At 36.5% G+C, this 18319-nt stretch overlaps 1 protein-coding gene across 1 annotated transcript; it reads right to left on the bottom strand.

Annotated features, from left to right (window-relative positions):
* Window positions 1–434: 434 nt before the first annotated feature.
* On the bottom strand, window positions 435–1754 carry LOC100366513 (histone H3.3-like). The gene has a single exon (XM_006817572.3). It carries the CDS (start codon window positions 1649–1651, stop codon window positions 1229–1231), a length of 423 nt encoding a protein of 140 aa, XP_006817635.2. The 5' UTR covers window positions 1652–1754; the 3' UTR covers window positions 435–1228.
* Between the last annotated feature and the right edge of the window lie 16565 nt (window positions 1755–18319).

Genomic DNA, 18319 nt, shown 5'->3' with positions numbered 1-18319 from the left:
TTTAAGGGGCGGCAGTCGTCGCGCCGCGTGATCGATACGAGACTCATAGCGACGTATACAACGCGTGTAAAATACATTGTAAAAAACATCTGTTTAGCTAACGTGTTTTAGATAATCTGAAATTTCGCTAATTTTAAATATATTTCCACAATGATGAATAAGACGCTGTTATTTCAAGTATTTAGTCAAATTTACCAAAATGGCATGTAGTCATTTCAACGTTTATCTCTAACCGTACACACTTGTTATCGCCATAGCTTGGGTTTCATGGGTTTGTACACATGTAAATCAATTCGCATACTTGCTAGTGTCAGCAATACGAGTCTTGTGTCTATGTAACTGTGCTCTTTCATGGCAATGTTCGGGAAAAGCAGTGTGCGAATGATTTGAAACTAAATCACCATAAAACGTAATTATGACACGAACCTTAGGGATTTAATGGGGTAAATACAAACGTACGTTTTGTTTAATCAAAATAACAAACTAGTTTCACGACTTGGTCCTTGTTTCATCATTAGTGGCATCCTAAAAACGGGAAATACACATATTTACACAGGAACACTCAAATTAAAGTTATTAATATACACTCGTTTCTTTTGTATTACAAATAAAAATCACTTAAAATAATTACTTGTGCTCTGTACACACATCAGAAGTAAGTTGTGCAGCATGCAGTTTTCCAACTTATGAAAAAGTACAAAACCATTTTGTCCTTCTTGCAATGTAGCTGATCTCTTCGGGAATGATGTGACCCAAAATCAAATGTTATGCAACGTTTTTTTTTTGTTTTTTTTCAGACCAGCTGCGTCAATCGCCCCTTTACCACAAAGAGGGTGTTGCATCGCACAACTTTCCGTCGACCGTGTAACGCAATTTAAAAAAAAAGAAATATTGCACATGTTAAGTACCGCCTTCCATTGGCATTTTTGTGCTAGTGTCTTTTCAAATATTGTCCCCACAGATCACACATGTGAACGGGTCTGGACAGGAAACACTCTCGTAGTGCATTTCGGGAACAGACCATAGCCAGTGCTGAGAAACACGCACTGTTACATAACAGTGTTCGGAACGAGTTGTATTCGCCCACGCACCACTATATAAACTATTAATAAAAATAAATAACATCACAGATACTGACATTCGTCAGCAAAAAATAAAACTAGAGCAGAACAAAATACTCCTGATTACAATGTTACGTAATTGGATTGCATTATGTCTATGGTGGATTCTATTTATCACCTCGAATTCGACGAGCAAGGTGAATATCCTTTGGCATAATGGTGACGCGTTTAGCGTGGATTGCACACAGATTGGTGTCTTCGAATAAACCAACCAAGTAAGCTTCAGCCGCTTCCTGCAAAGCGCCGAGAGCAGCAGACTGGTACCTGATATCTTTGCTGAATTGCAATGTGATTTCACGAACAAGGCGTTGGAATGGCATTTTTAGAAGCAGCAGCTCTGTACTCTTCTGGTAACGTCGGATGTCACGAAGAGCTACGATACCTGGTCTGTAGCGATGTGGTTTAGTCTTCACGTCACCAGACTTGTCACGGTGCGATTTTCGTCCAACCTTTGCACCTAATTTTTTCTGTAAATTCTTGCTATTCTTACGACCGGTCGATTTACGAGCAGTTTGTTTGATGCGGGCCATAACAGTATCAGACAAAAACAACCGACTCTTCAATAGCCGAGACAAGTTTAGCGTGCTTGTCACATGAAGACAGCGTTTGTATAACGCATTCGTTCTAGCGCTCTAATTGGACGATTTCAGAAAGCATGTGTTTGCATAATTATTCTGCACCAATACCATTATCTAGGATGAAGTAGGTTAATAAAGTAATAACGTAAAATTAGGAAAACGAACTAGTTAAATCAAAACACTACATGCAATCTTATTTTAGGATGAAATGTATTATGTAGAACCTAATCAAACTAAAATATACACATCAACAAAAATAAAATGAAATCAAACGATTGGAGTCTGACTATAGTTTGCTTTTCAAGGTAACCATTGGCACCACGACTCGTGAAATATGTACAGTTTAAATTACTTCATCAGATTCTGTTTACGAATGAATATCTTTTTAAAATGGACACAGTACATTGTGCACCTTGTGTGAAGAAAAAAGGGAAACTTTTAAAACATATTTTTTCATTCATGTAAATTTACCCAGGATTTTGGTAAGTGTTCCTTCAATGTTTCAAAAAATCCTTAAAACGGGGGGGGGGGGAGTTGTCACCTGCGCATGCGTCAGATACCATAGCGTGTCATTGTTTACAAACAAGCGTCTACCCACGAGCCTTTGCGTTTTTAGCGTGATTCGTTTTGGGGTACAGTCACTTCGCCCGAAATCCACTTCGCCCGAACTCCTTCGCCCGATTACCAGTTCGCCCAATTACCGGCTCGCCCAATTACCGGTTCGCCCGTTTTCCTTTTCGCCCGATTTACCGATGTTACACACTAGGCCTACTGGGGGTTTCGATTCGAAATGTACATCTGGTAAAATGCATAAAATCTACCATATGATCGCATTTTAGTCAGGGTTTTCTTGCCGATGCAAACACTGCAACTGATGTCCGCCATTGCGGGTAGTCATCCCCATTCACAATAGAGGGGTGGCCGACAGGCAATGGGACAGGTATGCATCGGCCGTCATACACAGATTTTTCACTTGTTTCACCATCGGTGATATATTATTTCCTCTTTTTTAATATATATATATTATTTCCTCTTTTTTTACAGTCAGAGAAATGGTTAATGTGGCACGACGAATATCAATAGTACATTCGTTGTCATTGCGACCTGGTTTTTTTTAGAAAAAAAACCTTGCAACTTAGCACAGTATTTCCACATTTACTTTTATTTAGTCGTTTAGTCGTATTTAACCGATGCAATTATTACACTGGTATAAAATGCGCGAATTAAAATTAATTCTACCGTACACAACAATGAAACTATTGTAACAGTATTTTATTAAAACGTCGACGGTGATTCGCGAGTTATATTAGTCAAGTTGATAAACGACGAGGTTGGCTTTAGGTGAAGAATAACTCAACCACACCTTAAAAGACGTAAAATCTTTTGAAACAAATAGAAAAAATGCACGTGGTACGGAAGACTTACTAACTTGTTTCTCATAACTATATTCACTGGATTGACATAAATGGCCACACATGTTACTAGTGTATTATTGTCTCATTGTGTTATTCTTTGATCTTAGTTGTGAACATCTAGTGTTAATTTGTGTCAATCACTTACGTTTATAGGCAACCTTTGATCTTGAATGCCTATTCATTGGTGTTTTCTTAAGTGTTTAATTCTATATATTGTTGAGGGATGCCTTTGATTTTTACATAAGATAAGTCTTGTTCATTTAGTTTTAAATCTTTGATATAGATTGGTGGATTGATGGACAGGAAAGGGCAAAAGTAAACATCAAGCATTATTACACAGTATTTTTGTTATTTTTCATTATTTATTAAATATTTACCAAAAGAGAAACACATTAAATGAGTACAATAGACAAGATCAAAGGATGCCACTCCATTAACTATAGGATTGACACAAATTAACACCTGTTGATCACACCTAAGAACATACCCCCCATATCCCCCATGAGACCAATAACATACTCTAAAAATAATAGCAGAAAATATGTGTTGCCATTTATTTTACATGCAAATACTGACAATGTGCAAGCATTGGTGATAAAAAACAATTGTTTTTCACTATGGGTTGTTTTTCCTAAGGGGTTTTCTTTCCGGACCCCTAACGTAACATGGGGCGATTTTTTAATTATCAGTGGGACTGATATAATGCGACTTAACATAGCATGGGACGATTTTTTAATTATCAGTGGGACCATAGTTCCATGGTGGGACTGATACTTTTCCATTTTTTGCTTGAATTTTTAACGTTATAAATGGATTTAATTTTAGGAATTGGCTTTATGTTGTGTGGCGGACGCGCTATTATCAAAGAGATGGCCGATTTCTGTGTCCGTCTCATAGCTTGTTAAATAGAGGAAATAGGTGTTAAGTATTAGCACAATATCATTGAGTGTTAATGTTCTCACCCGCGTATTTCGTCCATTGGTAAACAAAATTGCGTGTCCAGCCAATCGCTGATCTCGATTTAGCCTACCAGTGACGTCACAGTGAACGCTCGTATGAGGGCCCCTTAATTTTATCGTGGACACTCCCACAGGACAAGATATGATGCACTAGCCAATCACAGCGTCCAAATAGTGTTTATAATGACGTCGTTTTGAGAGTACTACAACCACTTCGATTGATATCCATCAAGAGAACATCTCTGCCAGACTTTTTCAACAACAGCGCTATTATTATTGACTGTTCGACACTACTGATTATCAAGCACTTTCAAGTTTTATATATCTCAGCACTATAGTTTATTAATTAAGCACTTTCAAGTTTTATATATCTCAGCACTATAGTTTATTAATTAAGCACTTTCAAGTTTTATATATCTCAACATTATAGTTCATTAATTAAGCACTTTCAAGTTTTATATATCTCAACATTATAGTTCATTAATTAAGCACTTTCAAGTTTTATATATCATACCAGTTCAGTTAAGCACCTTCAAGTTATATAAGGCATATTTATTTATTTATTTTTGTCGTTATACCGAACAGCACTAATTTATTTAAATTTCGACCATACTTTTAAATTGAAATAGAAACACAACATTGTATATAATTACTATAGTATTAGGGCCAGAATTACACTAATTTATTTAAATTTCGACCATACTTTTAAATTGAAATAGAAACACAACGTTGTATATAATTACTATAGTATTAGGGCCAGAATTACACTAATTTATTTTAAATTTCGACCATACTTTTAAATTGAAATAGAAACACAACATTGTATATAATTAATATAGTATTAGGGCCAGAATTACACTAATTTATTTTAAATTTCGACCATACTTTTAAATTGAAATAGAAACACAACATTGTATATACCGTAATTAATATAGCATTAGGGCCTGATTTAACTTAGGTGTCCTGATGTGATTGGAAGTATATTAACATTTTGCTAAAGCAGTTTTAATTTATTCGCCATAACTATTTTCAAATATTTTGTCTGGAAGTTTGTTTCTAGGTTGAGTTTAATTTTTTTCAAGACATTTTATCACTGAATAATAAAATTATTATTACATTATTTTTAAAAAAAGAATCAAAGATGTAAATTTTTAATTTGTATTTCAATTTCTACGTAGACATTCCATATGTAATACATGTACTAATATATATATTTTTGGTATTTGTGATTTCTTGTAATTGTCTTGTACAGTGTGTGTTTTTATATTGCTCGATTGTATTAGCACCTGGTGTGCCACTTTATTTTTATTCCAGGGTAAATAAATAAATGTAATGTAAATGTAAATTATGCATTATATCTTTACTTTCATTGCTCCCCTCTTCCAGGAAACAAAAAGTTCATGCAACATTGGAAATGAAACTGGGGAAAACAAACACAATACTATAAAAATATTTCAAAAGTTTTTCCTCAACTTAATTTGTTGAATTGTTGTAGCTCTGTGTTTTACTGTGTCAAGTTACCAAAAAATGCTAATATTAAAGGAAAAATAAAGTTTTATCAGATTGGAATTACATTAAAAACAGAGGTTTACATTCTTATACAAAAAAATGTGTTTTTAAAGGGTCACGGTGCATTTAACTAAAGGAACTACCACCATCAAACAAAAAGGTGTGACTGTCCCTCAACTCATTGTTTCCTCCCGATACACAAATGGTATGACCCACACAAGATGGCCGCAACGGCATAAAATTACGTTACAACCCCGTTGTAAACTTCACGTTCGTCACCTTATAAAAACAAATTTCGACTTCTACGTTATCTTGTTTTGACTACACGTAAATACCAAACATACGATGAATCAGGCGAACTGGTAATCGGGCGAACTGGTAATCGGGCGAAATGGCAATCGGGCGAACAGGTAATCGGGCGAAACCGTTCGGGCAAAGTGGTAAATGGGCGAAATGCCCCCAATTCGTTGTTTTGGTCGCTTGGGACTCAATTCCTGCGCGTGCGCAGGTGACGACCCTCCCGCTTTAACCTTGCATTCGTCTCGCAATAAACAGCTCATGCACAACGTTGTCATAGCAAAGTGCAAGCTTGTGATAACCAGTTAGCAATATATTATTTATCAGACATCACATGGCGGTTGGCACAAATGTAAACAAATGACGTCACGTTACTAGGTATTACTTTGACTACAGTCAAAATAAGATGGCGTCCCCCTAAACAAAAAGCCTGTTCAACCACTTTCATCCCGTTTGCCATTGATTAACATACATATAATCTAAAGAAAAAGAATATTGTGATCTGAAATAGTATATGAATTTGGGGAAATTCTTACCTTTCATTCTTTGATGCGTTAATGCTATAAGAGGGTGTGTCTACATCGCGCGTTAAAATTTGCATATAACATTAGCGCGTAACAAAGTTGTGATAAAGCAAAGAGTGGTATAAACAAAGGGGGGTAAAAGACCAGGAGGGGGTGGTAAAAGAAAAGTTATATAACATTTTATATAATAATTTATTAAAATACATAAGTTTGTCCAACTCCCTGTGGCGATATATGAAAACTAAATCTTATATGAATGGAATATTACAGGGCGGCAGTCGTTGCGTCGCGTCCTGTTCGATATGGTACTCATAACGATGTATGTACAACGCGTGTAAAATACATTGTTTATTTACATGAAATCCCAACACGCGCTGCGCGACGACACAGACGACCACCGCGCTTTAAGTGATATTACATTCATAAGCTTTTCCATTTATATCCCCAAACATCATTACATCGGTGCATGGAATGTTCGGCCATCATTTCCGGCTCACATCTTTTGGTCATGCAGAAAGCCTACCGCCGGTTATGTGCCAAGTTTTGTAAAATAGCTATCGATATTGCCGTAATCGGTTTACTAAATCATACTAAAAATAATATTTAATTAACTTCTTTACCAATAACTCACACAAAGCATATCTATTTTCACCTACAAAATAACTTATCCGTAGGGAAATCACATATTATAAGGTTATTACGAAGATACCGACAAGTATGCACGATAACAGTACAGTGAGTGAGTACAGATGTGTCGCGCACTGTCTGAGTGCGTACTTTTCGGTATCCTCGTAATAACCTTATTATTATACATCTTTTCCTCCCAAGGATACATCATGGGAATGCCGAAATTAAAAAGTTTAGAACAGATAATGAGCGAACTTCTTTGTGTGGAGTCAGGTCAATCATGGGAGCTGCCGTGTTTGTTTTTATTATTAGAGGCCGTTTACGCGCGTAATCTTTCAATATTTGGAATTCGCCTTTTCTTATATGATAGGATCAATATTCAGATTATTTTACCGATAACACAGGCATGTTTAAACTCAGACTAGTATTACTAGTCTGAGGTTTAAACAACGTACGTCTGGTGTCATGTGTGCGTCTAGAATAATTTCTAAAAGAGAAAATACAATATAATACTGTAAATGCAATAATTATTCACTGGGTTTTAGCTTCGCAATTTTCGCTGATAAGTAAAATCCGCTAAATTAAATCTACGGGAACATGTAAACTAACAATAAACTCATTGTTTTCTTGACAAATTCGTGAAATTAAAACACAGTGAACTTGCTGAAATCATCAAAATAATGAAATTGAATGTCAGTGAAAATAAATGGTTTTGCAGTATATACATATGCATGTCAATTTTTTGTTTTCTCAAATAATCTTGAAATTTTGATCCGAATAATCAACAACCAAGAGATGCAAAGACTTATGGGTAATGCAAGAAACCCAAGAAAGTGTTGTTTTTTTCGAATTTTAATGTTAAGCCAAACAATTCAAAATCATCATACTGAGCGAACCCAGGCTTCATTTCAAGATAAAAGTCTCAAATAAGCAATTCGTTCAAAATTGTTTGCCAATTGTGCCAGCAATGAGAGATTCTCACCCCAAAGACCGAGAAAGTCAAAGTTATGAACAAGGGTGTTCCCAGGCAGTCCGCTAGGTTTATGTGGGCAACAAAATAGTTCCCGATATCTACTATAGAGAGGGGTTGAACAAATCTGTAGACGAGTAAAAATCTGAGGCAGGTCAATAATATAGGCTTCACTGCATTGACCCTGTTATTGATCTGACCAATGCGTTTATGAATTTAAGCAACTTGAATGGGAGAGTCTGGTTTCTTCAATAAAATCAGTTTCGAAGCAGCGATCATATGTGCCTGTGTTGTACATCTTTCCTAGGGTACTCATTTGCGTCATCTGTCTGTATGTCTATAAGATGACATCTTCATTGCGTTGTTAATCTATAGAGAATGCATTTACGTCTTCTGTCTGTATGTCTATACGATGACGTCTTCATTGAGTTGCTTCATCTATAGAGAATGCATTTACGTCTTCTGTCTGTGTGTATACAAGATGAAGTCTTCATTGAGTTGTTTCATCTCTAGGGTATGTATATGTGTCATCTGTCTGTATGTATATAAGATGATGTCTTCATTGAGTTGTTTCATCTCTAGGGTATGTATATGTGTCATCTGTCTGTATGTATACAAGATGATGTCTTCATTGAGTTGTTTCATCTCCAGGGTATGTATATGTGTCATCTGTCTGTATGTATATAAGATGATGTCTTCATTGAGTTGTTTCATCTCTAGGGTATGTATATGTGTCATCTGTCTGTATGTATATAAGATGATGTCTTCATTGAGTTGTTTCATCTCTAGGGTATGTATATGTGTCATCTGTCTGTATGTATATAAGATGATGTCTTCATTGAGTTGTTTCATCTCTAGGGTATGTATATGTGTCATCTGTCTGTATGTATATAAGATGATGTCTTCATTGAGTTGTTTCATCTCCAGGGTATGTATATGTGTCATATGTCTGTATGTATATAAGACGATGTCTTCATTGAGTTGTTTCATCTCTAGGGTATGTATATGTGTCATCTGTCTGTATGTATACAAGATGACGTCTTCATTGAGTTGTTTCATCTCCAGGGTATGTATATGTGTCATATGTCTGTATGTATATAAGATGATGTCTTCATTGAGTTGTTTCATCTCTAGGGTATGTATATGTGTCATCTGTCTGTATGTATACAAGATGAAGTCTTCATTGAGTTGTTTCATCTCCAGGGTATGTATATGTGTCATATGTCTGTATGTATATAAGATGATGTCTTCATTGAGTTGTTTCATCTCTAGGGTATGTATATGTGTCATATGTCTATATGTATATAAGATGATGTCTTCATTGAGTTGTTTCATCTCTAGGGTATGTATATGTGTCATATGTCTGTATGTATATAAGATGATGTCTTCATTGAGTTGTTTCATCTCTAGGGTATGTATATGTGTCATCTGTCTGTATGTATACAAGATGAAGTCTTCATTGAGTTGTTTCATCTCCAGGGTATGTATATGTGTCATATGTCTGTATGTATATAAGATGATGTCTTCATTGAGTTGTTTCATCTCTAGGGTATGTATATGTGTCATATGTCTATATGTATATAAGATGATGTCTTCATTGAGTTGTTTCATCTCTAGGGTATGTATATGTGTCATCTGTCTGTATGTATACAAGATGACGTCTTCATTGAGTTGTTTCATCTCTAGGGTATGTATATGCGTCATCTGTCTGTATGTATACAAGATGACGTCTTCATTGAGTTGTTTCATCTCTAGGGTATGTATATGTGTCATCTGTCTGTATGTATATAAGATGATGTCTTCATTGAGTTGTTTCATCTCCAGGGTATGTATATGTGTCATATGTCTGTATGTATATAAGATGACGTCTTCATTGAGTTGTTTCATCTCTAGGGTATGTATATGTGTCATCTGTCTGTATGTATACAAGATGAAGTCTTCATTGAGTTGTTTCATCTCCAGGGTATGTATATGTGTCATATGTCTGTATGTATATAAGATGACGTCTTCATTGAGTTGTTTCATCTCTAGGGTATGTATATGTGTCATCTGTCTGTATGTATACAAGATGACGTCTTCATTGAGTTGTTTCATCTCCAGGGTATGTATATGTGTCATATGTCTGTATGTATATAAGATGATGTCTTCATTGAGTTGTTTCATCTCTAGGGTATGTATATGTGTCATCTGTCTGTATGTATACAAGATGACGTCTTCATTGAGTTGTTTCATCTCTAGGGTACGTATATGCGTCATCTGTCTGTATGTATACAAGATGACGTCTTCATTGAGTTGTTTCATCTCTAGGGTACGTATATGCGTCATCTGTCTGTATGTATACAAAATGACGTCTTCATTGAGTTGTTTCATCTCTAGGGTACGTATATGCGTCATCTGTCTGTATGTATACAAGATGAAGTCTTCATTGAGTTGTTTCATCTCCAGGGTATGTATATGTGTCATATGTCTGTATGTATATAAGATGATGTCTTCATTGAGTTGTTTCATCTCTAGGGTATGTATATGTGTCATCTGTCTGTATGTATACAAGATGACGTCTTCATTGAGTTGTTTCATCTCTAGGGTACGTATATGCGTCATCTGTCTGTATGTATACAAGATGACGTCTTCATTGAGTTGTTTCATCTCTAGGGTACGTATATGCGTCATCTGTCTGTATGTATACAAGATGACGTCTTCATTGAGTTGTTTCATCTCTAGGGTATGTATATGTGTCATCTGTCTGTATGTATACAAGATGACGTCTTCATTGAGTTGTTTCTTCTCTAGGGTATGTATATGTGTCATCTGTCTGTATGTATACAAGATGACGTCTTCATTGAGTTGTTTCATCTCCAGGGTATGTATATGTGTCATCTGTCTGTATGTACAAGTATATAAGATGATGTCTTAAATGGCGTTGGTATACAGATAGCCTCTACATACCAATACCCCCTAGTTCATACCACGAGACAACATTTTATCAGAGGGTGGCCATTAATATGTACATGAAGCCAAAAAGAACAGTATGGTTAGTATTGCCAGGAGTCAGTCCAATGAATGAACAACTTCTAAAACTACCTTTACTGCCACTTCTCATGCATGACTCTACTAATTGCTATTCTTACACAGGTTAAGGTAGCGACTCGCGTTCGCGGCCTCTCATTTTAACTCTTCTGACTAAAAATAATGTTCTTTGACGAAAGTTTGCATTTATATCATTATATATGCATTCAAAATTGTTGACATGAAAAAAGTTGAAACTTCTGAACATAATTTCCTACTTATTATTTGGATAATTTGATTTAGATTCAAAAAATAAAAAAAGACTTAAAATTAGACTCGCTACTTTAATTAGGTATTTTAGTGCATCTGCTATATCTTAGACATGTACAAATTAAAATTCCAGCTTTCAAGTCTTCATAGTTAACAAGAATGTATTTTGTTAATCCACAAATTAGTATTTTTTATGTCAGAAAAGCTGGCCATCTTGAAAAATGTTTGCCATCTTCAATTTTTCCTTGGCTAAGGTTAAAAGTGTTCATATCAATTTTATTGCTTGCATGTTCTAAATAGGGTTAGGGTTTTCTGTTTCAGAGGAGATTCTTGTGAAATCCAAACCAACCTTTAATGCATGGTTGTGGAAGAATTATTTAATAACTGTTAAACAAGTGCTATTAAGGTAGAGATGCAGTTTATTTGTGAATTTCAATCAAAATCAGTTTTTTTCGTTTTTTATATAGATTTTTATCTAAAGAACATTCTGTGAAAATTTGACCAATGAATTCTTATTGGAACACCGTTAAAATTGCTGTTTATTTTCTGGTTAAAAATAAAAAACACTCACACGTGGCAATGTTTATGTCCAATTGCCTAATTTGCATGAGTAACCAAATAACAGGACCTTTGATTGACAATATGCAAATCGAGATTGTACGTGTCATAGTTCATTCAATTCACGCGCATGTGCAATTATTCTCAAATCAGTTCTCGCTCGCTAGCAAACCAAACATTATATTTCCTCAGCGTTTTTTCCTGATTTTTATCAATACATTATGCGTGGTTTGAAAAGAAAGAGAGGTAGAAAGAAGATTCAGATGATTTCTATGTCGGAAGAGGCAAAAGCTACACTGAAGGCATCAGCCCACCGAACGAAAAACAAAATCGATGTGAGCGTCCGGTGAGCGTCCAAACATGGCTTTCCCTGAAGGCATGAATCCGAGTTTCTGATTGACTGAGAGATTTTATTTTTAAATAATTGTTCTCAAAAAATAAACTGAGCATGTGAAGAATAATTTAACATTGTTTACAGTGATAACTGCTCATTGTCGAAACGAAGCTTACCCATTCACGCTAGTCACAATAAACATCATACTCTTGAATAGGCGTCAATGACTACGGTAAAACTTAGACTCTATTTTAGGCATCAGGAATGATTGAAATGTCCGAAAATGACGCCAAAATACACCTTAAAAGTCCCATTTTATTGTTTTTCTAAATCTCATCCCGAATTTACGGCAGAATCTGGTCCCTCAAATAAGGGACATGTGAGCTTTGATTCTAACCGGATATATTGCACTGGGTCGGGGAGATACAAACTTTTGTGTATCTTTTGTCCAATGGGTACCTGTACTTCGATCATTCGCAAGTTTTGCTAGGTGGTGCGAGACAGCTTTGTTTGCAACCGGACGAACTCCGTTTAATTCAATGAAGCAAACAACTGACAATGCTAAAATAAATTGCAGAGGTACCCTAAAATTAATTGAAAACAACCAAATAATTTCAATGAAAAATAAATCACAGAGAGAGGTAACTTGATACATTACGGTAACAACTCTTTTGACGCGCTGACCGCTTCTCCGCGTCTGATGTTTTTTTTCCTTGTCATAATACTTACTGATTGATGATTTTGTTTTGATTTTTGAATTTTTTAGCCTGCAACTCGGCCATGACCTTTGCTTTTTCCGTGAAAAATGGGTAAGTTTACGTCAATTTGACGGACATTCCATTTTTTTAAACTAACGAAGCACACTGTTTCGCACTCCTATTTTTTTCATTTGCCGATTTCTATTCAGAAAAATTCGACCGCTCGAAAATGCACCTTCATTTTGCACTCTTAAAACATGTCAGATTTCCAACACTAATTATTTACAAGTAACCTGTAGAATACTGTGTGGGTAATATTTTTTATATTGATTTTTGTTGCATTTGCAGCAAATAGTTACCAAACAATGAGAAATCTATAGGATTGAATATACCCCACAGCTGGCTTCACATGCATTGTTCATAGTTCATATGGTGCTTACACCAGGATTTAATTACAGCACCTAGGCGGTATGTGGTTACAGCTTAATGTTCGATTAATCGCAAGAAATTGACATGACAATAGAAATTCATTAAAGACTGCCACTCCCATGCAATTAACAGCGAGTGAAATTCCTGGGATTGAAACATATATTTTGAAGTCACTGGTGTAGGCAACGAATAACTGCAAGTTGACATAAAGACGAGGTAGTTTATTTAATCAGTGGTCAACTAGAGGCTGAAATTATAATTAATTTGTTTATTTCAATTTCTCCTGACGTCAAATAGAATACACTGGTGAAACACGGTAGTAACTGTGGGTGAAAGGATGTTTTGGGGTGTAGTTTACATTGTATATAGAGTGGTAGGGTCGGGTGTAATGTGTTCATTTCCAACTATTATGAAGTCACGTAGAATTTCACTTAATTTATTTTTTCTGACATGTTTTCAAGCATTACATGTGAATCCAATTTTCACTCACTGCGCTGTGTCTCAATAGAGTATGAGGGAAATGGTATATTCACTGGAATTTATTTCAGGGGAAAAATGTTTTCAGTGATAATGAAGTATTATGACAGATACCCTCCCCGTGGCTTTCATTGCGTATGGAAGTTATTTTCACGAGTGATGCGGTGTATCCTGCTGCCGTACTTTCACGAGCGAAGCCACGGGGAGGGTGTGGGGTTCTGTTATTATACACATGTCCCATATTTGATTATTTCATATTAAAAAAAGAACGTGCAACAAACCGGGATAGAAATTTTGATCGGGGAACCCAATTGCCCATTAATATGCTCCAAGACAGTGCTGCGACCTAGCAACGCTTGTCAGTGTAGAACGCGTGTCGCTGTACGTGTGAAAATAAAATAATCAGACGTCTAATTTAAGTCATCGTCCGAATAAATAACTCGTGGATGTTTAAGCGCGGTGGTCGTAGCGCAGCGCATGTTCGAATTTCATGTAAATAAACAATGTATTTTACACGCGTTGTATACGTCGCTATGAGTCCCATATCGAACAGGACGCGACACGACGACTGTCGCCCTTTAGTTGGGATCACGACAGAACCAGAACTTAAACTGGGCGACTACGATACACGGTTGATGTTGAAGTTAAAAGTTCCTCCACAGAATTGTGCATTGGCAAACATGCCGTGCAACTGCAGTACTCCACTGACGGAATGACTTTCGTTGAAATCGGTCGTCGCTGACTCGTGAGCTGCACACTACAACCTCGTTTGTGATGTTGCTTGCTTGTCGTGGATGGACTGAGTCTTGGTTACCGGTTAAATTTTGCTAATTTGGCGTTGGTAATCTTTATTTGGAACTGAGTAACGCCGCAACGTCGCCAACAGAAACCTCATGGTATATCGATGTTGATTGTTGCGGCTCCATATTAATCGGAGATTTCACTGCGGGTCCAGGCAGCGGGTGGATCTTCCGAGAGCCCTTCAAGATTTATAAAACTCAGATTCCAGGTGGTCAACAAACATTAAGTTCTCCCAATCCTAGTATTCTATGTGATGTACATCTAACATGCCAAAAATGCTGGTGAACGATTTGAACCTGACAAAAATACTTGAAATAGATACCAGGAAGAGGGAGGGGGGGTAAAAGAAAAGTTATATAACATTTTATTATTCAATAATTTATTAAAATACATAAGTTTGTCCAACTCCCTGTGATACAACACCTCAGACATAGCTCATTGTACTCGGCTTGAGTGTGGGCAAACAGTTACTATTTGAATTTTTGATATCTGTTTTCATTAATGAGAAAGTTGACCCCAAAGTTAGAGTAACTGTTCAGCAGGAATGGCTTTTTAACTCTTCTGTGATTTTTTTTGGCTTGGCTGATTTTGTCACGGTTCATACTTGACAGGCAGGTCGTACCATCACTAATTGGAAAAACAATCCTGACCCACCGCTACCATGGCAACAGCCAAAGTCTTGTAATAGCAGTGCCCAAATGATCATGCCTTTTATTGTGGCTACGTTGCGCACTGGTAAGAGATCACCGGCGCCGACATTGTTACCACTGTCAACGGAATCCCAACGCAGCTTTGAACTTTGAATAAATGTAAATGCTGCCTCCAATCTAGAAAATACTATCGCAAAACGGTTGGAAATAATACATTTAACGGCTGAATACGTCCTAACAATAAAATACAGTGACTTCTAATGACTGCCATGTTATTTTGCGAACCTCGTATAAGGTGCCCGGTTTTAGTTATAAACAGACGTTAGCTTCACGTTCATGTCCCTTCCATGATAACAGCCGAAAACATATTGCTTGTTTTTACCGGTTTTCATTGGCAACCTAAGTATTTTTATTTTGTAAACAAATTTTCGTCTGCTATTTTTATTCAGTTCAAATCGTTCAGCAACATTTTTGGCATATTAGGTGTACATCACATGGAATACTACGATTGAGAGAACTTGATGTATGTTGACTGATTTTTATCATAGTACGAAGTACCAGGAAGTTACTCAGTTCCAAATAAAGATTACCAACGTCAAATGAGCAACATTTGACTGGTAATCAAGATTCATGTAATCCATGGCTAACAAGCAACATCACAAGCGAAGTTGTAGCATGCAGTACCAGTAAGTCATCCCGTCAGCGCAGTACTGCAGTAACACGGCATGTTTGCCATCAGCATTGTATTCAAACGAATCACGTGGTGTGCCGTTCTCGTTCAAACCCGGGATTCGATCAATAGGGGAGTCCCATTAAAAAAACACATTGCAAATCATGCAAGTTCAACATTTTCAAACCAATATACTAAAACAGAAATGCTCAGAGATGCAAATGAAGGATAGATATTACTTTTCACTATACACATCTCTGTTGATACTATCCCTCACATATTCTACTCCCAATTACTCCTGCGTAAAATGGACTAGCCTCATCGTGTTGACATTCAGACTAAAATCACGTGACAGGCTGTTAAAATTGGCTGTTGTATACTCTTTCGCCGGTCTGGAAAAGGTGTTTAATTAACTCACATTCAAGCAACAATGCAGATTTCCCAGTGGGAGTGAGACTATTCGACTCTGCCACTAAAAAAATAGGGGTGTTTTCAGCAAAAAACGAATAACCCTGGAATACACACAATATACTGAATTTCGGAACAAATCGTGCATTACTTACAGCAGCAGAATACCACAGAAATATCAGACGAAACATGAAAACACTATATATTGTATTTCAGCTTGAACCCTCTATATTGCAATTCAAGGAATTAACCCCATATGTGCATCCATTTCCCACCTTGGTATCACCCACCCCTGAAAACAAACTCTTAATACCACGCTGAAGCGTTTGGTAAAAACCGGTCGAAATTTTAAAACTGTTGCGTTAGGAGCTGGAGCTCTCTTCTTGCAGGCGACCGTCGCCGGTAGTACAACAGCATGTTTTGTACGTACATCCGTGCGCTGATTGTCTGCGACTGTCTTAGAAATTCCCAGAATAAGGCGTTGCCAAAATCGGAAAAAATAAAAAATTGCCTCCTTAAAAAACGAACAGAATTCAAATATTTCTTTTAACAAATATGTTGCACTGGGAAAAATGGGATTGGAAACGATGAACAAAACTTCTGTGCCTCGTGTTTCGATTCTAGGATTACGCGATTATTCATTATTGTGCGTTCGCTTCCTGGAGTTGGTTCTCAATACTACATAAAAATCATCAAGGATAAATAATTTAATATCCCACTTTGTACTCTTCACGGTAAACCATAGGCTCTGAAATACTCGTAGATTTTTTATTGAAAATACATCGAAGAGAAGCCATGATATTTTGATCGTGATAAAAGGTCACCTTCCTAGGACCGCCCCCTGTTTAATAATTCATGAGATTACGTCATATTTACTGGGCATTGCCACGTGTTTTTACCGACCCCATCAAAACACTGGTATGAATGACGTGTTTCTGATTTATATATTCAAGAGCAGTTGTTCTGGTCCAACGATTTTACATAAAATGTCTATGTCTATACGTTAACTTTCAATTTCAATAGTCTAGAAAGTATGACAAAGTATGACAAAGCAGTAATTCCCGGTTTAACGCTCAAATATGCAAATCAGCCTTTTTCTCGTCTTCTATTTTTGGTGAATTCTTGGGTTTTAAATTAAAATAGCTGATAGACGCTTTGGCCATTTGCCTCGAAATTTTCACACATTATTGACAAGGTGTTCCCCCTTCAAAATGCGTCCGGACAGTTTATTACGGCGAGTGGAACAAAAACACAGTCACTTGGGGGCTGAAAATCAATAAATACTAATTTTCAATAAAAATCATCCGCTATACGTATATAAATAAACAAGTTGTGAAACACGGCACCGAGTAAATCGACACCCTGTCGGTTTCAAATGTCGATTTCTTACCTTAAAATGCGAAACAAAAAGTGCAGAGGGGGTCAGGTGTTAGGTTAATAACCATTGTTCATAATCGCTAACTTGGTTTTATTCAAAACGGCACAAATCGCGAGTTTTTTGGTGATATCCGACAATTTCATGATCGAAAATGGCCAGCAGCCAGAATCAAGGGGGATTCGCGCAGAGTTATGGGTAAATCAAGTGCGCATACTCATTTTCAGCCAATCAGGCGTACCGTAACAGCGAGTATTTCCTTGATTTACCCAGAACTCTATGCGAATCCCTCTTGATTCTGGCTGCTGGCTATTTTCGTTCATGAAATCGTCGGATATCATCAGAAAACGCGGGATTTGTGCAGTTTTGAATAAAACCAAGTTAGCAATTATGAACAATGGTTATTAACGTAACACCTGATCCCCTCTAAAATTTTTGTTTCGCATTTTAAGGTAAGAAATCGACATTTGAAACCGACAGGGTGTCGATTTACTCGGTGCCGTGTTTCACAACTTGTTTATTTATATACGTATAGCGGATGATTTTTATTGAAAATTAGTATTTATTGATTTTCAGCCCCCAAGTGACTGTGAACAAAAATAACAAGTCCGCGATTAACATGGATATATAAATTATGCAAAAA

This window comes from Saccoglossus kowalevskii, chromosome 5 (assembly GCF_978046115.1).
Source record: "Saccoglossus kowalevskii chromosome 5, keSacKowa6.1, whole genome shotgun sequence".
In the NCBI taxonomy this organism is placed as follows: domain Eukaryota; kingdom Metazoa; phylum Hemichordata; class Enteropneusta; family Harrimaniidae; genus Saccoglossus; species Saccoglossus kowalevskii.
This window is presented reverse-complemented; position numbering and strand designations above follow the sequence as displayed.

Coding starts and splice junctions, on each gene's coding strand:
- LOC100366513 (XM_006817572.3), bottom strand. CDS start 1,651: ATGGCCCGCATCAAACAAACTGCTCGTAAATCGACCGGTCGTAAGAAT.